The 24,069-nt window shown below is 37.2% G+C and overlaps 1 protein-coding gene across 6 annotated transcripts in view; it reads right to left on the bottom strand.

Annotated features, from left to right (window-relative positions):
- UCHL3 (ubiquitin C-terminal hydrolase L3) overlaps window positions 1–23,957 on the bottom strand; it is a 61,353-nt gene extending 37,396 nt beyond the window's left edge. Inside the window, exons 1-6 of one of the 6 annotated variants that reach the window (XM_055245213.2) lie at window positions 23,577–23,664; window positions 23,452–23,463; window positions 12,597–12,725; window positions 6,317–6,473; window positions 5,855–5,940; window positions 3,663–3,710 (exon numbers count right to left, since the gene is read on the bottom strand). In XM_055245213.2, the coding sequence (XP_055101188.1) occupies window positions 3,663–3,710; window positions 5,855–5,940; window positions 6,317–6,473; window positions 12,597–12,725; window positions 23,452–23,463; window positions 23,577–23,618 (474 nt within the window). In that variant the 5' untranslated portion in view covers window positions 23,619–23,664. Of the gene's footprint in view, window positions 1–3,662; window positions 3,711–5,854; window positions 5,941–6,316; window positions 6,474–12,596; window positions 12,729–23,442 lie in introns of all 6 variants that reach the window. The other 5 variants (XM_063618757.1, XM_063618759.1, XM_063618755.1 and 2 more) reach the window with 5 other exon arrangements.
- Window positions 23,958–24,069: the final 112 nt, after the last annotated feature.

Below are 24,069 nucleotides of genomic sequence, written 5' to 3' on the forward strand. Positions count from 1 at the left end.
GCGACTGACCTCAGGTGAACTGCCTGCCTTGGCCTCCCAAAGTGCTGGGATTACAGGCGTGAGACCCCACACCCGGCCGGGAGATGAATCTTAAATGAGATGATCAGAAAACTATTAAAAGCCCCTGATGCAGGGATTTAAAGCCAGATGACAACTGGATTTTGAAAGCTACAGGTTTTTGTTCTCTCAGTGACTGGGAGACACTAACATATGGCAACTAGAGGTAAGTATATTCCACCCTGGAGTGCACAAAACAGTCCTGCACAAAAAAGAATTGAACCCTTTCCAAAATGTTAACGCTGTCCTATTTGGAAACAATGGCTAATGGATATGTTTTGTTTACTCAGGGGACTACAGAAAACTAAGATTTGCCGCCCCTAACCCCCCACTTTTTTTTATTTCTTACACTACCAAGGACAGTTCTGAGCTAATTCTGGTTAATTAATACACATGTGTTGTACTTGTGTGTAAGGAACAGTATTGGATAATTTGGAACATGCACAAATGAATCAGATGCCAATGCTAGGCCTAAGAGCCACAGAAAGGGAGATAAGATACAATACTTCACACTAAGGCGCCATTGGTTACATGACACACCATTTTGTGAACCACTAAGATGGGAATAACGCCAAGTAAACTATGACATCAGTTGTTAAGATACATCCTAATTTTAGAGTTTTTAAAATGTGAAAAAAATGTACATCTTAAAAAATGAAAGAGAATATGAAATAGCTAAAATGCAAATAGTTGGAGTAGTCATATAAAGAGTTCATATAAAGGATAAAATACATCCAGTTCTGATAATCAGGAACTGCTTCATGCTGAAGATCATACTAAGCTGAGTCTTGAAGAATGGATAGAAGAAGTGCAAGAGATTGAGGGAAAGAATATTTTCAGAAAGAGAGTACTGCAAGAAGAATAGCAATAATAAAATAAGGAAATAAGGGATGGCTAAAAAGAAATAATTAAAGTTAGAAAGACAAGTTAAAATAGAAAAAGAAAAGAAAAGAAAGAGAAAGAAAGAAAGAAAGAAAAAGAAAGAAAGAGAAAGAGAAAGAAAGAAAAAGGAAGGAAGGAAGGAAGGAAGGAAGGAAGGAAGGAAGGAAGGAAAAGTAAAGAAAAGACAAGACAAGACAAGACAAGACAAGACAAGACAAGACAAGACAAGACAAGACAAGACAGACAGGGTTAGGAAAACCTTGAATGCAGCTAGGTTAAAGAGCCTGAAACTGACTGTCCAGGCTTGAGGAATAATTCTCAAACATTTTTTTTCTTCACTCCAACACATTTCATGGTTATAATATACATAAAAAATAATGGCTCACTCCAGTAGTGTTTCTAAACTGTGGGAGATGGGAAAGGAGCAGAAAAGATTAATTCTTATGGGAGTACACAGTAGTGTAAAAAAGCCCTCCAGAAAATCCTGACTTCTATCTGCACTCCACTTTGAGAATTATTGCTCTATGCACTAGGAAACCCCTAGAAAAATTTTAGCAGCCAACTGATTCAGGTACATTTCAGGAAAGGGAATCCAGCAGAAGTGTGTGAAAATGAATGAGAACTGGAATAAAAACTGAGAATCTGCATAAAAAGCACATCTTCTAAACCAGAAGTTAACAAATTTGTACTAGATTAGTTACGGTGGGAAAAAGTATGGTGGAACTATTGTAAGAAACAGAAACAATAAAGGGAAGAAAAAGTTTAAGATACAGATAATAAGCTCAAACAAATAAAAATGCATTCTAAAATACAGTGGGGTCATTCAGATGATGTCTAACAGGCATCCAAGACTGGAAAGAATGAAGGCGGCTAGGTCTGAAAAAAGAGACATGAAGATCATTTAAAAAGAAGTTTAAATGTAAATCCATAATTTGGATGAAACTCCAAAAATGGGGCAAGAGAAGTATGGCAAAAATAAATATTTTTTGTAGTGAATATGTATTAAAGCATTTAATTGTTTTATTACAAGTAATTGTCTTCATATCTTAACAATAAACTTACACTGATCCTCATCATCACCAATTTTAACACTATAAATTTGCAAACAAAAAATCAAAGCATAGTGAAGATTATGAATATGTTCAAGATCATATAAAGCAATACAAAACAGCATTTCATTAATTTCCAATCTGGTGTTAAAAACATTTAGACAGGCCTCTTATGTGTTTGTGTATGGATAAACTTAGTAAAAAAACAATAATCCACACCTTTGAAAGCAGCACCTAAGAGCAACCAATATATATATATTTTATAGAGACAGGGTCTTGCTCTGTCCCCCATGCTGGAGTGCAATGGTGCAATCATAGGTCACTATAACCTCGAAGTCCTGAGCTCAAGTAATCCTCCCGCCTCAGCCTCCCTAGTAGCTAGTGCTACAGGTGCGTGCACCACCACACCTGGCTAATTTTTATTACTTTTTGTAGAGACAGAGTCTTGCTATGTTGCCCAGGCTGGTCTCAAACTCCTGGCCTCAAGCGATCCTTCTGCTTTAGCTTTCCAAAGCACTGGGACTGCACAGGTGTGAGTCAGCATGCTCAGCCAAAATGAGTGATTTTTAAATCAAGTATTTTTTTCAAGTTCTTTTTTTTTTTTTTTTTTTAAGTATAAAGGCAATGTCATCTTTTACATGAAAAAGTGGTTTCGGCCGGGTGAGGTGGCTCACGCCTGTAATCCCAGCACTATGGGAGGCCGAGACAGGGGGATCACGCCTGTAATCCCAGCACTATGGGAGATCGAGACTATCCTGGCTAACATGGGGAAACCCCGTCTCTACTAAAAATACAAAAAAATTAGCTGGGCACAATGGCGGGCGCCTGTAGTCCCAGCTACTCGGGAGGCTGAGGCAGGAGAATGGCGTGACCCGGGAGGCGGAGCTTGCAGTGAGCCGAGATCAGCCACTGCACTCGAGCCTGGGCAACTGAGCAAGACTCTGTCTCAAAAAAAAAAAAAAAAAAGTGTGTGTTTCAAGTTACCTATGGGATAAGAAAGAAGAAAACCTCTAATTCTCTGGTATTAACCCTTAAATGTGCTATAAACATACCAAACAGCTTTAGTTAAATTCTTTTTGACTAAAATACCTTCTGACAAACTTCCTCTTAGAGTGATAGAGTCAGGGCTGGGAGGAAGGAAAGAAAGAAAGAAAAGATGGAAGGAAAAATGAAAGAAAACCAAAAAAAGAAAAAAGAGGCAAGAGAAGGAAAGGAAAAGCAACCCCAGCTGAACTAGCTAACAGGGTAAAGATGGTAAAGATCATTACATTACCCTGAAACAAATTTATTAAGCAAATGATGGGTTTTCTGCTGGAAGCCGGATGTAATAAAGACACAGGCTTTTTAACTGTACAATAACAGTGCAGGTATTTTTCTCAAAATAGTTGGACGTCAAAGGAGTCTGATAGGGAAGACACAGGCCACCAAGCCGCACAAACAGCACACCATCTGCATTATCTCTAAATGATTAGATAAACTGAAACAGCAGACAGCAGCATCTTAACAGCTTGTCAAAACGTGTCCTTTTGCTACTTTATGACTGCTTTTGCTTAAGCAAATTCTCTCAAAGGAAAAAACAAAAAGCCAGGTAACTTTCTAAAACTGTATGTCCTACAATAATACTATGGTTAAATTTACACATAGCAAGAAAAATTTAGAAAAAACGTGAAATACCTCAGTCTGACCTTCATGGGCACTGGTCTCATGAGTAACTCGGATGGCCTGTAACAAGAATAAAGGTACTCACTGGAAAAAATGCCTATACTCAACTTTTTAAATGAAAACAACAAAACTAAATTTTAACACCTAAAGTCTTCTAAAGAAACAAAAAATTGAAGGAAATTTAAGAAAGCTTAGTACTAGATATTTAAGAATGATATCTGGGTAATCAAATGAATTGCTGTACTGTGTAACTCGCAAATCTCTGAAAACTTAGGAAATTGAATATCTGATTATTTGTAATTTCCAGGCTCTAAGTAGGGGCCATTTAACTTATTCAGTTGTTAGAACTAACACTTAACACTTTATTCAATTGAGACTAGAATAAAGTAAGCATTTCACAGATAGAGACTAAAGAAGCTTATCTCATCTGTTTCTCCAGGTTCCATGCTCCTCTGCAGCTCTGGCTGTATTTATGCTTAATCATGCAGTTTCAGTCAGCAATTGAGAAATGTGGAGCACAACTCATGCATTTATCAGAAGCTACAGAATTTAGTTTCCTGAACTAAAAAAATAAACCACTCTTACAGTACCCACTATTTGCAAACAGCCAGAGAAATGGGCACAATAGTAAATTACAGGTGAAAGTACAATCTTTATAAATAGCAATTTGGCAATAAATAAATATCCAAGCCTTAAAAACATGCAAACTATTTTATCCAGCAATTTCTCTTCTAGGAGTTTATATATTTACATATAATTGTACATAATTATATATAATTAAGGATATTTACAAAGATTTAGCTACAATGATGTACCTTGCAGTATTTATTAAAGTAGTGTAAAAGAAGAAAAACTATTAAATTTCTAACAATAATTTATTGGTGAAATACAATACTACATAATGGAAAGCTATGCAGCCATTAAATAATATCAAATATATACTTACTGGTATGTAATACGTTTGTGATAAGTGAAAAAAGCAAGTTATAAAACAGCATTACAGTATGATCAAATTTTTGTTTAAAAAATTGTGTATATACATACACACCCTAAAAAATATTAATGTTTATCTACCTCTCATTAGTAAGAGTACTGATTTTCATGTTGTTTATTTTTATGTATAATAAAGATGTTTTATGAAGTCTCCAGTTTTTTTTTTTAAAGAAAAAAACAATTTAAAATTCTCAAAGTATATTGGAATGCATAACATAATCAAACCAATTAATTTATCAGACACAAATTCTACATAAGGCATTGTTCTAACCAAATAATTTGTAGATTATACACCTAATTTCAAAGAACTTATAATCTATTTAATAATGTTATTAAAAGGTCAAAAGATTTCAAAAGAAAAATTGATTCCAAAAGTAATAAATTTTAAAAACCATTTCAGAACAGTTATATGAAGTGGTACAATCACTATCACCTGAATTAAATATAACCTATATTATATATATAGCCTAGTTTATGTGGCCTTTATGACACTGATAAAATAGCTACAGTATGGTCTAACGTCTACCTTTAAACCTTTGCTTTTTCCTTTCATCTTCAGCCTTGTTCCAAATTCCCAATAAAAGATACATAGGGTACTGGCAGGTATATATTTATTTTAGGGAGGGAATGGTAAGGAATAGTCAATCATAAGATATTTTATTAATTTGTAAATCAGGGCCAGGCACGGTGGCTCGTGTCTGTAATCCCAGCACTTTGGGAGGCCGAGGTGGAGGGACTGCTTGAGGCCAGGAGTTCGAGACCAGCCTGACCAACATGGCAAAACTCTGTCTCTACTAAAAATACAAAAATTAGCCAGGCGTGGTGCCACGCACCTGAAATCCTAGCTACTCGGGAGGCTGAGGCACAAGAATTGCTTGAACCCAGGAGGCAGAGGTTGCAGTGAGCAGAGATGACATCACTGCACTCCAGCCTGGGCGGCAGAGCGAGACTCCTTATGAAAAAAAAAAAAAAATTTGTAAATCAAACTGATATCCATTCAGTCAGCTCTGAACATAGAAAAGAAATGGCAACTTATCAGCATTTATGGATATTTCAAAGTTATCTGAAAAGTACAGAAGGCTTTTCTTAATGGATACAATAAAATCCATAATTGCTCAAAACTATGGTTTCAAGACAAAACCCCCAAACACATCTACAATCCCACAAAATTTTGCCCACATATGAGATCAAAACAGAAAGAAGGTACCGACATCATAGTTCTCCAGGTATCTGGCTCGTTCTTCGGGGCTCATTGACACAGATTCCTCCAGGAATTTTTTCAAGGTTGATCCAGATTCTGAGAACATGAAAGAAGATAAAATTAAAAAGGCTTGATATAGCAAAGAGACCAATATATGAAAATACTAGAAGTATGCTACTATTTTTCAGGTTAAATTCTTTCATTGGTAGGTTAGAAATGTAAGGATCATGTTATAAATGATAAGCCTTACATTATTAATATTTGTCCATTTGTTCAACCCCTATTAGTCAACAATATAAAAGAATGAAAAAGATTAATATTTCTTCTAACAGTATATACATTCCCATCATAAAAGAAGCAGGGAATGCTTTATTTTATAGTTTGAAGAAAGAATTAGAGCACCACCTACTGCTCAATGAAATTAACTTATATCTTAAGGAGGAAAAAAATGCAGTAATGAAAAATCATTTACCAAAGTGCATCTTGTCTTTATTGTTTGCAATAGCATGAATCAGTCCAATTGTTCCACAGGCATTGCTGATTGTTTGCTTCATGAAATATACTGATGATGTAACATCTTGTCCCTGAGATTTTATTTTTTCTTCCTCTTCTGTTCTGAATACTTCATACTATTAAAAAAAAAAAAAGTCAATAGTGTATTTGTGGAAAATAACATATTAAAAAACTCAGTCTGTAAAAGAAAAAATGCAAATGATAAAAAATATTTTTATGAAAGAAAGGGTTTAAAATAAAAGAATTAATTTATCACCTGCCAGACTGACAAAAGATTGAAAAATGAATAGCAGTAGCCAGTGATGGTGAAGGTATGGGCAAAAAGGCATTCTCCTATGCTATTATTAAAAGTACATATTTGTACGATCATGTTACAGGGCATATGGCAATATGTATTAACATTTGAAATTCTCATACACTCTAATAAGCAATTTCCTTTGTAGGAGATTGGTCTAAGACATCAATGGAGATTTGGTTAACATATATTACGGCATATCGTAATAGAATATTATAAAGCATAATAGATTTACATATTCTGATTTAGAACTTTGTCCACAACTAAGTGTGGTTGTAGGTCAGTATGTATTAATAACAATTCCCATTTATGTTTTTAAAATATGTATATACACATTGGAAAGTCTGAAAGGGTATGCAAAAACTTAATAGAGGTTATCTTTGGGCCAAGAGATTACTGGAGAACTTTTACTTGCTAATTGTTACATTTCTATATTGTTTATCATTGGCAAAAATATTTTTCCTTTTGGAAAATCATAGCACATTTATAAAACTCACATTATATAATCCGTAACTGATACTAACCATTATCTATAATAACTGGTTATAAAAGCAATAGGGTATAATAATAAGCATCAAAAATGTGGGCTCTACAGCTGACAGCCTGGGCCCACGTCCTGGCTCAGCTGTTATTAGCTGTGTGACTGTAGCAAATTACTTAATGTCTCTGTATCTCAGCTTCCTAGTAGTAAGAAAGAGTAAAAAAAATAGCAAAAAGGTTAAAAAATCGGTGAGGTGGGGAGGAGAAAGATGATTTTATTGTTTTGTTTATAGTTTTTCCATAACTTTCTGCTTCTAATAGAGCAGGGTCAGCAAATGACAGCCTACAGGCTAAATCTAGCCCACTGCCTCTTTTCATAAGTAAAATTTCATTACGTATTGTCTATGGGCTGTTTACAAGGCAAAGTCAAATAGTTGCAACAGAGACTTAAAGGCCTGCAAAGCTGAAAATATTTACTATCTAGTCCTTTACAAAAACATTTTCCTGATTCCCTGCAATAAAATAAACAAACGACGTCTATAGAAAACCTACAAGTAGTTAAGAAACTGCTTCTTTTTTTTTTTTTTTTTTTGAGACGGAGTCTCGCTCTGTCACCCAGGCTGGAGTGCAGTGGCGCAATCTCGGCTCACTGCAAGCTCCACCTCCTGGGTTCACGCCATTCTCCTGCCTCAGCCTCTCCTTGTAGCTGGGACTACAGGCGCCCGCCACCACACCCAGCTAATTTTTTGTATTTTTTAGTAGAGACGGGGTTTCACCGTGGTCTCGATCTCCTGACCTCGTGATCCGCCCACCTCGGCCTCCCAAAGTGCTGGGATTACAAGCGTGAGCCACCGCGCCCGGCCGAAACTGCTTCTTTTATCTCTTGCCTATGGGAGAAAAAAATAATAAACTGCTTCTAACAACAAATGTATCTATGCTCAAAATATGAATTTTATTATTGTGCTTCTAAATTTCATTTTAAGTAATACTACCAGAATAAATGGACATTATTCATGTAAGTTCGATTGATAAAAAACTGGAAAGGTTCAGTAGATTAAGGTCTTATGCTGAAAAGCTTACAGTTCTACAGCTTAGTCTGTTGCTAATGTTCCTGATGACAAAGCAAAATAAGATTTGATAATTTCAAGATGTAATGTGTAGGAAAAATTCCTAAAATGATACAAAGCAACTAAAGGAAAAAAAGAAATTATGGTAGATCAAAAAATTTAAAAAAATAAGGCCAAGAGACATAAATATCAGAGAAATAAAATTTATAGCTTCTTTGCCTATGATTTACTGGCTGGACCACACTATCACAAAGAACACATTGAAAACACTATCACTGGCCGGGCACAGTAGCTCACACCTGTAATCCCAGCACTTTGGGAGGCTGAAGGGGGTGGATCATCTGAGGTCAGGGGTTCAAGACCAGCCAGGCTAACATGGTGAAACCCCATCTCTACTAAAGATAAAGATACAAAAATTAGCCAGGCATGGTGGCACATGCCTGTAATCCCAGCTACTCCAGAGTCTGAGCCATGAGAATCGCTTGAACCCAGGAGGCAAAGGTTGCAGTGAGCTGAGATGGCACCACTGCACTACAGCCTGGGCAACAGAGCAAGACCCTATCTCAAAACAGACAACAACAACAAAACACTATCATTGATGGTAATTATCAAAAAGAGATAATAAATATTGGTGAGGGTGTGGAGAAAAGGGAACACAAGCGTACTGTTGGTGGGAATGCAGATTGGTACAGCCATTATGAAAAACAGTATGGAGATTTCTAAAGAAATTAACAATAGACTACCATATGACCCAGCAATTCATATCCAAAGGAGACGAGTCACCTTGTAAAGGAGATGAATCTCTACTTTGTAAAGATATCTGCACTTTAGGCCGGGCGTGGTGGCTCATGCCTGTAATCCCAGCACTTTGGGAGGCCGAGGCGGGTGGATCACGAGGTCAGGAGATCGAGACCATCCCAGCTAACATGGTGAAACCTCGTCTCTACTAAAAATACAAAAAATTAGCCGGGCACGGTGGCAGGCACCTGTAGTCCCAGCTACTCGGGAGGCTGAGGTAGGAGAATGGGGTGAACCTGGGAGGCGGAGCTTGCAGTGAGCCGAGATCGCACCACTGCACTCCAGCCTGGGCAACAGAGCGAGACTCCATCCCCAAAAAAAAAAAAAAAAAAAAAAAAAAGATATCTGCACTTCCATGTTCCCTGCAGCATTACTCAGGATAGCCAAGATATGGAAACAACCCAAATGTCCATAGATGGCTAAATGGATAAAAACATGGTATAGTCTATGACCATAGTACCCTGAATGTGCCCAATCCCATCTGATCTCAGAAGTTAAGCAGGGTTGCACCTTGTTAGTACTTGGTTGGGAGAAAAGGTGGCATAGATATAGACACACATACATACACACACACATATACACACACACACACACACACACACACACACACACAGAAATATCATTCAGCCTTAAAAAAAGGAGATCCTAACAGTTGCTACATGGATGAACCTGAAGGACATTATACTAAGTGAAATAAGCCAGACACAGAAAGAAAAATATTGTATAATAACACTGATACATGGAAAAGCTCAAATACACAGAGATAGAGAATGAAACAGAGGTTAGCAGGGATGTGATATGATGTAGGTCAAAGGACACAAAATAGCAGATGTATAGGAAAAACAAGTAGAAGACTAAAGTTAATAAAATCATATTGCATTAGAGATTTTTGTTAAATAAGATTTTAGCTGCTCTTGTAACAAAAAAAGTAACTATGTGATGATAGATATATTAATCTGCTTCACTACTATAACTATTTTACTATGTATATGAATCCTATATCATGTTGCAAATTTCAAATACACACAATAAAATTTATTTTTAAAAACCCACCATGATTGACTTTAAAGGGTAATGAGTCACACCTATAATCCCAGCACTCTGGGAAGCCAAAGTGGGCAGATCATTCAAACTCAGGAGTTTGAGACGAGCCTGACCAACATGGTGAAACCCTGTCTCTAGTAAAAACACAAAAAATTAGCCAGGTATGGTGGCACACGCCTGAAATCCCAGCTACTCCAGAGACTGAGGCAGGAGAATCACTTGTACCTGGGAGGCATAGGTTGCAGTGAGCTGAGATCGCGCCACTGCACTCCAGCTTGGGCGACAGAGTGAGATGCTGTCTCAAAACAAGTAAATATATACATATATACATACATACATACATACATACATACATACATACATACATACATAAAGGGTAATAAGGTACCCATGACAGTTCCTTTGCTATTAGTATGCTTAAGTCATTCACAATAACATATTCAATTTCTAAATTGGAACTTCAAAGACAAACACTTTGCAGCTCCTAAAGAATACAGTAGATACCCTCTTAATAACTGCAATATATCACCTATAAGCTGAAATAGGGATCTACAAAACTATAAGATATCTAAAAGTGGTACATGCTATTTATATTTTCTACTTACATGTTATTATAGTTATATAAGTAAAGTATTTATGCTTACTTATATATTTACTTAATTTTCTACTTATCTAAGTACAAATTTACTTACACAAATACTTTAGAACTGTGTTCTTCCTTTCAACAGGGCAAGTTTTTTAGCTCTGATAATCTACTAAATTAAATCCTATTAATAAGAGTAATATGCCTTTTTAATACTGATCACTCACTAAATGAAAGAGATCACATCTAATTTATTTTTTACAAAAAAAAGTCATAAAAAATCAATGGTTTGGAAATTTCCAATTCAGACATAAAAACTCCTATTTGTATCACATCAGCTAAGAAACCCTAAGCTTTGGGCAACTGATTTTTTTTTTTTTTTCAATTATTTACTGTTCATTACAATTGGGGTCCTGGAATAGTTATCTGTTGGCTTATTTTTGTAATCAAAAAAGGTAAAAATAACATTGGATTAAAAGAGAGTAAACTTAAGTTTTTGTCTTAACTCTTCTACAAATGTCACTAATCATAACCTTACCATTGTGTAGGGGTTTGGTCTAACACTAGACAATCAGTAAGAAATTCCTAACTCCAAATTTCTCTATTATGAATAGCAAATGCAAAGAAATATCATTTCTTTTATTGAATAATTTGTTTTGTAGAACCCTTAAGTAGAAGAGAGAAAATTTTCAATGTTATTTAATTTATCTTGAATTGAGGCTAATTTGTTATAGCATAAAGAAAATGATCCAGGAATTTCCAGGACTAAGCAAAGTCTTAAATCCTGTGGGATTTGGGTCCATTTAGTCTTGAACAATAGGATGACCTGAGCACAAATATGACAAATCATCAACATATTTCTCTCACATCTGCCCATTTACGTCTTCATTTTTCATAACTACTGCAATCATCCTACTGTTTCTAATTTTAAAAATAAAAATCAGAAGGATATAGCCTCAAAATCTATTATAAAATGCACTTAAAAGTTCTGGCTCCACTATACGTGTGTGTATATATGTATACGTATATTTGTATGTATATATGTATGTATATGTATACACATATACACACACAGAAACATACATACATATCATTCTAGAAAAAAGGACTAAAATATGTAGACTTGAATTTAAATACAGAGCTCAAAGAACAGCTATTTATAATCCCCAACACACCCTAAAGCTGCCAATTAAAATGTATTTAAGCTTAGTGATTCCCATTCAAGTTTATTTTGAAAATAATGTAACCCACATTATCAGTTTCCCCTACCAACTTAAAATAAGCAAAGGAGATTCCTTTTATATATATATTGAAAAAACTGTATTTAAGTTTATTCTAGTACTTAAAATTTCTAAAATAGATAAATCAAAATGTGACATCAAAACACAGCTGAGGCAAACCAACCAAATTTTTATAAAAGAAGAAAACTACCCAAGCTTAAAGCACTAACCTAGGACTTTACTGTCATCAAAATCTAAATATCATCTCTTTAATAAAAACAGTTTTAAGATTTCTGTACTGCCTAGATTGCCTAATTTTATGCAAGAAGGGGATCATTTGTTCTTAAAGACTGTATTTATCAAAAACTTTGTAAATTAAAAAAAGAAGAAAAAGAAATTGGGCTGGGCACAGTGGCTCATGCCTGTAAGCCCAGCACTTTGGGAGACCGATGCGGGAGGATCACTTGAGCCCGAGTTGGAGACCAGCCCAGGCAACATGGTGAGGCCCTGTCTCTACAAAAGTAAAATAACAAGCATCAGCTAGGTGTGGTGGAACATGCCTGTGGTCCCAGCTACTCGAAAGGCCTAAGTGGGAGGATCGCTTGAGCCTGGGAGGTTGAGACTGCAGTAAGCCATGATTACACCTCTGCACGCCAGCCTAGGCAACAGAGCAAGATCCTGCCTCAAAAAATAAGATAGAATAAAACAAAAATTGTATTTACCAGAAACTTTCTATTTTACTTAACAATTACCTTTTCTGTAATAGGAAAGAGAAGTAAGACTGCGCAGACTGGTCTCGGTACCATGCTAAGGAGTTCAGGATCCATTCCATATACATCAACGAATTGCCAGTTAGGATGTAGACCTAATTGTTTGAGAAACTGGTAAAAGAAAGAACGAAAGTAAAAAAAACAATGGAACCTTAGTTGGTAAAAGAAAACTAGTATACTATACATAGTGTTAAAAGGGAAATGATCAACAAATATGTACTCTGTATCTAATACATATAAAGGGATAAAATACAAATGTAACTGACATTCAGTAGGAATGCAGTAAAGCCGCACATATCAAAACATCACAATGCACACCCTAAATATGTGCAATTTTTGTCAATTATACTTCAGTAAAACCAGGGGGGAAGAATGTAGTAAAGCAGATTTTCTATGAATAGGGTGAGAAGAGGTAGCAATTTATTTATAGCACATAACAAATATTTAGCATTCATAACATGTGAAATAAAACCTCTTTTTTCAAACTCCATTTCTTTGGAATTGAATTTAATAAGCCTGGACTTCATCAAATACATACAAGTTGGCTTGGTTGATATGTTAAACTCATTTCCAGCACTTGGTTTTTAAGGAGAGGCATTTAAGTTATAGTAAATAAATAAACATTTTATCAGAAAATCAACATAGTTTATCCTATTTACCAAAAATGATGTCTGAGGTTTAAAGATAGATTGATAACCATGAATTGTATCAATGAGCAAAGAGTAATATAAGCCAAAAATGCATCTAATGCATTTTATGAACAACAGAAAATGCTTGATATAGGAAGTAAACTACTGGCTTCCTGACCTCTGCTACACAATGAAACCTACTTAACTTCATTGCCTCTCTTATATCTGGCAAAATAATTGTAACAAAAAATTAGTGCTTTTTTACAATTCTTAAGATGTCACAGGAAAACAAAATGTCAGACCTTAATCTATCACACAGAGAAAAAATGAGAATGTCATTTTCACAATAAATTAATAACTTTATATCAAAAGAAGCTGATAATTTTTTAAGTACATCATTACAAAATAAGTTTTAGATGATAGAAAAAAGGAATAGAGGAAACAAAAATCATATTTAAAATGCATCACTATGTCTTACCTCAAGAACACATTATAGTATTTGCTGGTCTAACATCTGAAATTTTGAAATTAAAAACAAACAAAAAAGGTGCCATAGGCATTTCTCCCTGAAGAATGATCACATGTACTTAGACCATCAAATGAGGTCTTGCAAAACCAGTGGAAGCCATGACACGTATATAAACAGTGTTATTCATCTCACATGCATTTGAGTTTTGTAAGACAAGACCTTCCTGTTTAAAGGGGAGCTGTCCTTATCCCTTCATTTCTCTGCTCGTAGAAGATAATCTACTTGCTAATGATATCATTGGTCAAAAATAAGGTTCTAGGTATGTTTAATAAGAAATGTACTGATTTATAAAAACTTTCTTAGAAGAATGCGTTCAGCATAGATTAGGTTCATTCTTGCAACAAGTCTCATGCCCTATAAGAGTCCGGGCCTGGGGGCTGGGGGCTGGGGGCTGGGCGCAGTGGCTCACGCCTGTAATCCCAGCACTTTGGGAGGCCAAGGCGGGCAGATCACGAGGTCAGGAGATGGAGACCATCCTGGCTAACACGGTGAAACTCCGTCTCTACTAAAAATACAAAAAATTAGCCGGGCGTGGTGGCGGGCGCCTGTAGTCCCAGCTACTCGGGAGGCTGAGGCAGGAGAATGGCGTGAAGCCGGGAGGCGGAGCTTGCAGTGAGCCGAGATCGCGCCACTGCACTTCAGCCTGGGTGACAGAGCCAGACTCCCGTCTCAAAAAAGAGTCCGGGGCTGAGGAGATCAATGGGCTCCTCTACATTACATCCATTCTTACTTGATTCTATTTATAGTTCACTAAAGCACTTCAAACTACTTCCTGCTCCTTTCTCCACTTCCTCCAAATTTCCTAGTCTATGCTTTTTCAGTATTCAATTCTATCTGAAAACCAAAAAGGATAAAAATTAACTGCAAAGTCAAGGGAAAAAACTGTCTTATTCAATGTTTTTAATCCCATTGTCTAGCACTGTACATGGCTGAATGACAGACACCCAAGTTATATTTCTAGAACTGACTAAAGATTACATCTCTACTTTAGTAGATAACCTAGCCATCTGTATGTCTATATACATCAGTGAAGCCTCTGTATAATGAGGAAAAGAAGTAGAAAAGATACATTTGGCTCCTAATGTAAAACCCTAGCATTCATCAATCAAATCTGAAGACTACCTAAATATGCCTTTTAAGGAAAAGTATCATGAACCCTGATAAGAGAATTTAAATTTATTTGTTAATTTTATGTACCCACAAAGTCATCCTGTTATAAAGTTATAAAACACGATGGTACATACAACAGAGCAATTTTACATCTGTGCTGCAAACTAAAAGTCACAGTTAGAATATTTTAGTGAAAGGTCTGGACAAAATCAGCAAGTACTGTAAATCACTTCACTGCAAATCTACTCCATGTCAGCCAAAGCTAACAAGTACAAAAAGTACTAGGAACCAAAGGCAGCCACTGTAGTGATACCAATTAGTATCAAACTGAGGATATAATGAATGATCCAATAATAGATGAAATCATAACTTGATTAAATTTTAACCAGAATCATGCTTTTTAACTTTTTACTCATATCAACAATTAAATGAGATAGATATAAAGAAGTTCAATGCAACTAAAATCTACTGAATGTATTAGTTACATTCTGACTCCAGATTACCATGAGTCAGGCTCACCAGAAGCTACCTGAATACAAAGAATAAAAGCAGCTATAAAGACTACCTCCGGGAAGTGGAGAAAGGGTAGAGAAGAGGGTCAACTTTTACCACTCACTTCTTCAAAAAAAAAAAAAAAAATCATTAAAATGTCCTACTTTTACAATTAAAAAAACAAACCTGTGTTTGAAATGATCGTATGCAAATACAGAAAGATAGGAAGGAAATTTTCTAAAATGTTAGCAGTTAGCTTGGGTGGTGTGAATCCACCTTTTTATTTTCTAGTATTTTATAAAAGCATTAGTTTTACAATAATTATATGTAGCTGTTAGTTACAAATCTATAGAACTGATATACATATGTATTCTATTTAAATTTACAAAACTAGGAGAAAACACAAAATGATAGTCTTAAAACTATACCAAAAAATTTTTTCCAGACTGCTCACAAAGATAATTATCTATACACGTATTTGCAAAGCCATCTCTACACAGTTAATTAGAAGCATCCCATTCACATCAAGCAGGATAAAAGGTTTCATAACCTCTAACACCAGTCTTCTGGCTTTTCAAACTTAAATATTGAGTAATAAAATAACCAAAAAAACCTCTAACTCGACAAATTTTCACAATGCCTCTAAAATTTTGGCCAATTGAGAAAATAATTAATACATTATAATATTTGGCTGTTAAAAAATCTTCAGTCAACTTATTCTTTTTATTCTATGGTCCAATGACAAATTTTTCACTAAAGAATATTTAAAATTATTTGTAAATATGTTCTGAGACCCCTGTATGTGAGGAGCTAGGAGCAGTACCCACTTCACCTCTACTGCCATGGCAAGGCAGGTTTCATTTTATCTTCTTTTTTTTTTTTTTTTTTTTTCCAGACAGGGTCTTGCTCATTTGCCCAGGCTGGAGTGCAGTGGCACAATCACAGCTCACTGCAACCTCTAACTCCTGAGCTGAAGGAATCTTCTTGCCTCAGCCTCCCAGGTAGCTGAGACTACAGGAATATATCATTACAGCCAGTTAAATTTTTTTATTTTTTAGCAGAGACGTCTCACTATGTTGCCCAAGCTGGTCTGAAATCCTACACTCAAGCAATCCTCTGGCCTCGGCCTCCCAAAGTGCTCACTAGGTGTGAACCACTGCACTCAACCCAGTGTATCCCTTTACCAGCCAATAAGAAAACTGCATCTGGGAGGTTAAGTGCTTTTTCAAGGCCACCTGCCAGAATTCACATGCAAGGCTCTGAACACTATGGCACCTATTTACTTTTCCAGCTTCATTTCTCTCTGCCCAGAGTATCTTTTTGGTACTTTATTCTCTAACTTGGCCACAATGAATTCCTGAGAGTTTTCAAAGTGTCTATAACCATCTCTTCCCTCCAGGTTTTTGCATACAAACTAGACTTCTCTGTCTTAAAAACCTATTCGTTCCCGTCCCTGAATTATAACAAATCTTCCTCATTCTTTAGGTGACAGTCAAATAACAAAAACTCTGATTTTTATAAATTAAAAAAAATAGATAAAATTCACTTTCCTTTCAAATTTGTTCTTAAAGCCACTTCCTCTGGTCTTTAATGGTCTGTTCAGGGCAGCCAGAGATTCTGCCTTGTTACTAATTTATTAATGATTTGAATTATGATGTAAAATTATACTTACCTAGCAATTAATTACTTGTTATTACTACCGGTAAACTAGTATTAACTGCTAAATGTAGTAGAAGAATAACTATTAGTTAAATGAGAAAATGGCAGTGTAGAAACTAGCAAAAATACATTTTAATGATACAGAATAATTATTAAAGTACATAATGAAGAAACACTGAAAACACTTTATGTGTGGATTAAGAAAAAATGAAGTTTACTTCACTGCAGGCTCAATATGGACTAACAACAAAATTGCCAACAAAGGTTATATAATGTTAGTCTGCTTTAAAAGAAGGATCATTTAAGATAATGTAATAGCCCACTGTACTCGACATAGATTACTCAGCAGAAAATATGCCTATAGAAGGCATATTTTATGAAAGACAATGGCCAAGAAAAGAAAGCCCAAAAGCAGGTGACCAGTATGATAAGGTTCTGGAAGACATCACAGCTGAAGTTTCTAAGCATGTTCAGAGAGGACTTAAATTACTATGATCCCTGTCCCTGGATATTCTTAGTAATATCATAAAATAGCAATTAGGAGCCAGGTACAGTGGCACATGCCTGTAGTCCCAGCTACTCAGGAGGCTGAGGTGGCAGAATTGTTTGACCCCAGGAGCTGGAGGCCAGCCTGGGCAGCATAGTGTGACCTCTATCTCAAAAAGAAGCAAATTTTTTTAATTTAAAGAGTTTTTTAAAGAGCAATTAGATTTACTCTATGGTTTCAATGGGAAGAATGATAGACAACTGGAGAAAGTTACGGGAAAGCAGATTTTGTTTCAATAAAAGAAATATAATTCTTCTACTTATATATTATTATTATTATTATTAAAAAAACCACTTTGAGAGATAGAATGCTGCTCATTGAAATAGGCAAAGGATTCATGACCACATTAAAGATAATGTTGGGAGATCTTCTGGAGCAGGAAAGCAGCTTTATAAGATCTATTCATTCTTCCATCTGACAATGACATATTTGTTGATGGCCCCCTATGAGCCTGGCACCGTTCTCATACTTCAGACACATCCCTGCTCTCACAGAACTTACATTCTAGTGGTAAGATAGACATGATAAACAAGTATACACATAAACAAGATAATTTCACAAGGTGGGAAGTACTATGAAGAAAATAAAACAAGAGAGGATGACAGTACAGATTCGGGGGGCTAATTTAGCTGTGTACTCAAAGACTCACTGATGAGATGACTTGAACTTGAGCCACAGATGACAAGAACCTACCATGAAACAACCAGGAGTGGATGACTCAAGCAAAGGATGAGCAAGTGCAAAGACTCTGAAGCAGGAACAGACTCCACATTCAAAGACTGCACAGCATGAGTGGGTCAGAGATGGGCAGTACCTCCTCATTCAGCCACGATAAAAGCTTGAAATGGAGCTGGATGCCATTATCCTTAGCAAACTAACGCAAGAACAGAAAACCAAATACCACATGTTCTCACTTGTAAGTGAGAGCTAAATGATGAGAACACATGGATACAAAGACAAGAACAGACATTGGAGCCTACCTGAGGGTGGAGGCTGAGGAGAGGATCAGAAACAATAACTATTAGGTACTAGGTTTAGTACCTGGGTGATGAAATAATCTGTACAACAAATCCCTGTGACAAGAGTTTACCTATATAACAAATCTACACATGTACCCCTGAAGCTAAAAGTTTAAAAAAAACAAAAAATTTTAAGTATATTCTAAGGACAAGCATTGGAAGACCAGTAGAGTACGATAAGCAGGAAGTCATAAGATGTGATTCTCATTTATTGAAGGCCACTTTGGGTGCATATGGAAATTAGATTTTGGGGAAGCAAAAGGAGAAGCAGAAGAACTAGTCAGGAGCCTACTATAGTTGTCCAAGCTAAGGATGATGGTGGCTTGCACTGTGGCAGCTGAAATGGAATAGCCACATTTGGAATAGCCTTTGCAAGAAGAGTCCATAAGAGCTGCAGATCATTCAGATCTGAGGAATGGGAAATGGAATATTAAAAATAGTTGACATTCATGGAGAGCATGCTTTGTTCAAGACATTGTTCTACGTATTTTACATGTAGTAATTTGTTTGATCCTTATAGTGATCTTACAAGATTAGAAGAGATTACAAGAAATGAAGGAACTAATTGTTTGAGGCCAGGCATTTGAGACCAGCCTGGGAAACAGAGTAAAACCATCTTGTCTCTACAAAAAATACAAAAATTAGCCAGGTGTGATGGTGCAAGCTTGTATCCTACCTACTTGGAAGGCTGAGGTGGGAGGATTGCTTGAGTCCAGGAATTCCAAAGTTATAGTGAGCTATGATTGTGCCACTGTAATCCAGCCTGCCTGGGAGATAGAACAAGACCCTGTCTTTAAAAAAGGAAGAAATTAAGGAACTAAGACACAAAGAGGTTAGATAACTGCCCATGGTCTCAGAGCTGGTAGATAGCAAAGCAGAGTTTACGATCCAAGAATCAAATCAAGAACACTACGGCCTCTCTGGAATGGCAATCTGAAAGAAGAATCAATGGCATCAACTCGTCACCTCGAACACTGCATGGATGGCTATGCCCTTGGAAGATGGGGAAGAAAAGGGTTTAGAGCAGAGATGGGAAGATGAAAATCCATATTTCTTTTTTGGCCATGTTAAGTTTAAGGTATCTATAAGACATCCAGATGAAGATACCAAAGAGTTAGCTGAATATACAGGCTTCCAATTTGGTGGCAATGTTAGAGTTTCGAGGAACATGGGGTCATCTATGTGACAACTGATTGTATTAGAACTATACAACAGAAAATATTACTAGGGCAAGAAAATACATAGAAAAGATGAGCAGTCTAGGATGAAGTGGCTGAGGCACTCCTTAGAAGTTGGAAGGGAGATGATCTAGCAACAGAGACTCTTCTAAGCAATTAGGAAAATAGAGGACAATCAGAATTATCACAGAAGCCAAGAAAAGATGTTTCAGTAAGGATGGAGTGGGCTATTCTACCAAATGCTGCTGAAGGGCCAAGAAATACGGTGACAGAAAAGTGATCACTGGATCTGGCAAAGTGGCAATCATTAGTAAACTTGACAAAAGTAGTTACTACGAAATGGTACACACAGAAGCAAGCTACATAGGAATGAATAAGGAAAAGAATGTGAGATGAGGTAGCAGTGGCAGCAGCTATGAACGATTCTTTGTGGAAAGTTTACAAAGAAGGAAAACAGATAAGGCAGCAGCTCAAGGAGGACAGGATAACAAAGATTTTTTCCTAAAATGGTATCTACTAATTAGAGAATTCTTATGAGAATTTATGTGATTTATTTATTGTGATTATTTAAGGCAATAAGCCAGCAGATGACCTCTAATTCTTTTTCTAACTCTAAGCATACAGGCTAAATAGAATAGTTATGCTAAAGTAAATTTATTTCCCTTTCGATATTATGCTAGAAAATATTTTGCCTCCTCAATAAAATCACTAGTAGGAATAATAATCCTTGGGGTGGAGAGGGGTCCATATAAACAAAAATCATTAGTTCTAAAGCACAACAATATGTAAAATATACATAATGTGGTTGTACTGTACTCAAATCACAAAAAATAATCACAATGAAGATTTAGTATGGTCATAAATAATAATGATTGCCTGTATCACATTCTATAAACGTTGTAATTATTGATGTTTAATTATCTGTAACTTTCTATCAGCTGCAAGCTGCATTTACCCCTTTAAATGCACAGGTAAATAGAGTTTAAAATGTTTAAATAATTTTTTTGATCATTTAACTCATTTTATTCTGATTAAGTCCTACCTGTAGCATGACATAGTATCCTTAAAAGGGCTGACAGCATAATAACCAACAAGAGAAATCACTGTCTACCACATCTGCTGAGACACATGGTTACTAGCTAATGTCTAACAATTAATACTCATCTGCATACAGTAGACATGTGATGGCCATTCTTATACAACACTAGGCATCATCAGAGCCTAAAGCAGTATTTGCTCACATTGATTATAATAACAACACATGCAATTACCAGATGGTAACAGAGTGAGTTCAAGATCCTACCATTCCATTAGGTTGAGGAAATAAAAGAGGGTGGGATGGATATTGTTGTTAGGGTTTATTCATTCTCCAAATTCTAAGTCAGTTAACTAAATTTCTATCCATCTTCTATTCTTGGTTCTGCCACTAAAACATAGAGAATAAAGAAACAACCACAAAATTTTTAGTTATAACCATTTCTTACATACTTGCCCATTCTCCCACTAAAAGCACATTATTTCTTTAAAAAACAAAGCAAACTAAATCACGCCAAAGCATCCCAGATATAGTGTACAATCATATACTAAATAACATTGTCTGTCTGTTTATATCATCTCAGAAAGGTCTCCTGTCACTATTCCATGTATTACATTTTCCCTGTTGGTCTCTATCAAAGCACTATGTTCTTTTTCTTATTGTACTTATAATAAATGCTAATGACTTGTTTGCTTGCTTACTGTCTTTCAACTGGTTTGAAAAGCAGAAAACCATGAATATTTTAATCACCAAAGAATCACCAGCTCCTGTTCAGATTACTGGTATTAAAAAAGGTGCTCCTAAAATATTAATGTGTTTGATAGTTTTTCAAGACACCCTAGAAACAAGGTCCACTAGCAGCTGAATCACAGGACGTAAGTTCCTACTTACACAAACTTAGTTTGTTAAAATAATTAACATCATCTAAAAAGTTTTGTTTTTTAGTCTATTGATATGGCTAATTACATTGATTTTTGAATGCTGAACCAGCTTTGCAACACCAGGATAAACTGCTCTTGGTCATATGTTACTCTTCTTATATATTTGTTGCTGCATTCTATTTGCTAATATTTTGTAGAGGATTTCTTACATCCATGTTCATGAGGGATACTGATTTGCAGTTTTTCTTATTATGAATTGTCTAGTTTGGCGTCAGGATAATGCTAGCATAAAATGAGTTAGGAAGTGTCTCCTTTTTTTTGAGACAGAGTCTTGCTCTGTCATCCAGGCTGGAGTGCAGCGGCACAATCTCGGCTCAACGCAACCTCCGCCTCCCGGGTTCAAGCGATTCTCCGGCCTCAGCCTCCCGAGTAGCTGGGATTACAGGAGTGTGTCACCAAGCCCGTCTAATTTTTGTATTTTTGGCAGAGACGAGGTTTCACCGGCCAGACTGGTCTCGAACTCCTGACCTCAGGTGATACGCCCACCTCAGCGTCCCAGAGCGCCAGTGCTAGGATTACAGGGGTGAGCCACCGCGCCTGGCCGTCTCCCCTCTTTTATGTTTATGTAGAATTGGTATTATTTCTTCCTTAAATGATCATCTCAAGAGATGCAGAAAAATCATCTGCGAAAATTCAACATAGATTCATAAGAAAAACTCTCATCAAACTAGGCGGAAAAGACGAACTTCCTTAGCCTGATTTAAAAAACATTTACCAAAAACCTAAAGCTAACATATTTAATGGTGAAAGATCAAATGTTTCCTCCCTAAGATAGAGAACAAGACGAGGATGTCTCTCTGTCCAGGGAATTTGCTACAAGCTTTGAAAACCAAAAACCAGTATTTTTAAGAACACGGTGAATTGTTCCTTGGTGATGAGAAGGAAGATAGTGGAGGTAAGGGGAGTATGATAAACTAGGAGAGCAGTAAAAAATAAATAAGCTGTTGAGAATGAAAAGAAAACAGGGTAAAATAAGGCACACCTGAGCAGATCAAAAGTTTATACCTGGTAGCACTTACTGTTCTTCTGAGTGGCTGGGAAATGTTCCCTCCTCCCTCCCCAACCCCCAACCACCAACATCCAGAAGGAACTTAAATTGCTGTAGATTGCAAAGAATGGCGTGGGAACTATTAAACTGAGCTTTCTTTGATACAACAGCAACTAAACGTCCAGCTTTAAAAGACTGGAAGATAAAGGGGGCGTGGCGGGGAAGAAAAGTGACTTGATGGGGCAAGAGATGATTGGAAGATGATTTCATAGTGCAGGCGGTGGATGAAATTACAAGGACTGGGTGGGCGAGTTTACAAAGCTTGGAGTCAGGAAGTGTGGGCAAATTAGTCATCCAAAAGGTAGACCGGTAGGAAAATTATGGAATCGGCACTAACAGGAGGCATAACGAAGAAGGAAGGGGAATAGGAATACAGGGTAAAAGCCCCTCCAAACCTCAGACCCGGAGTCCCCAAGATACGTGGTGGCTGCGAAATGGGACCAGAAGAGTGGTGGGAGAATCTCCAGGAGCCAGGTGGCAGGGAGAGGGCCCTTTCTGAAAGGGGCGGAACCGCGTAAAGCCGAACAAGAGGGGCCCTCAAGAAATTAAATCCCAGAATCCCTGGAAGCCTGGAGGTGGAGTCCAGCAGGGAAGCGGACCGAGCAGACAGAAAAGACTCCGAGGTCCCAGCGACAGACACCTCACTCACCTGGTTGGTGACCTGAAAACGAAACAGAGAACACGCTTTAGAGACAAACCACCGTGGACTCACGGCAGCAAGCCGGCTCCCTCTGCACCTGCCCACGGCCCAGGGCTGCCCCGAAGCGCGCCCACCTCGGGATTGGCCTCCAGCGGCAGCCAGCGTTGACCCTCCATGGCCGCGGTGCCCGGCCCTCCAGCTCTGACAGCCGCCGCCTTCGCCGCCGCCGCCGCCGCCGTTTCCGCCCACGCGCGCCTTGACCTGGGCCCTCCCAACACACCGCCCGGAGGAGGAGCGCCTAAACACCATGAAGAGTTTGACGGGCCTCTCAACGTCTTAACCGCTCCCTGCAGAGCCGTAGGTCAATTGTCATGTTTTAAATTAAGATGCTGTCAAGGAGGAAAAAAATAAGCGAACTTCCTATTTCGGGAGAAAAACAGTATCTGAATCCACAGTCCTCTCCCCTCACGCTTGGACTCTTCCGAGCCGAGCCTGGCCGAGCGCTCGCGTTCTACGCATGCGCCTTGCGCAGGTCTGGGACCGCGTGGTCACCGGCACCCTCCCATTCTTGTAGTGTCAACCGACTGCGCTAGGAGGCGCGCCACGGAGTCCTATTCTGAGACAGAC

This window comes from Symphalangus syndactylus, chromosome 15, assembly GCF_028878055.3.
Source record: "Symphalangus syndactylus isolate Jambi chromosome 15, NHGRI_mSymSyn1-v2.1_pri, whole genome shotgun sequence".
NCBI classification, from domain to species: domain Eukaryota; kingdom Metazoa; phylum Chordata; class Mammalia; order Primates; family Hylobatidae; genus Symphalangus; species Symphalangus syndactylus.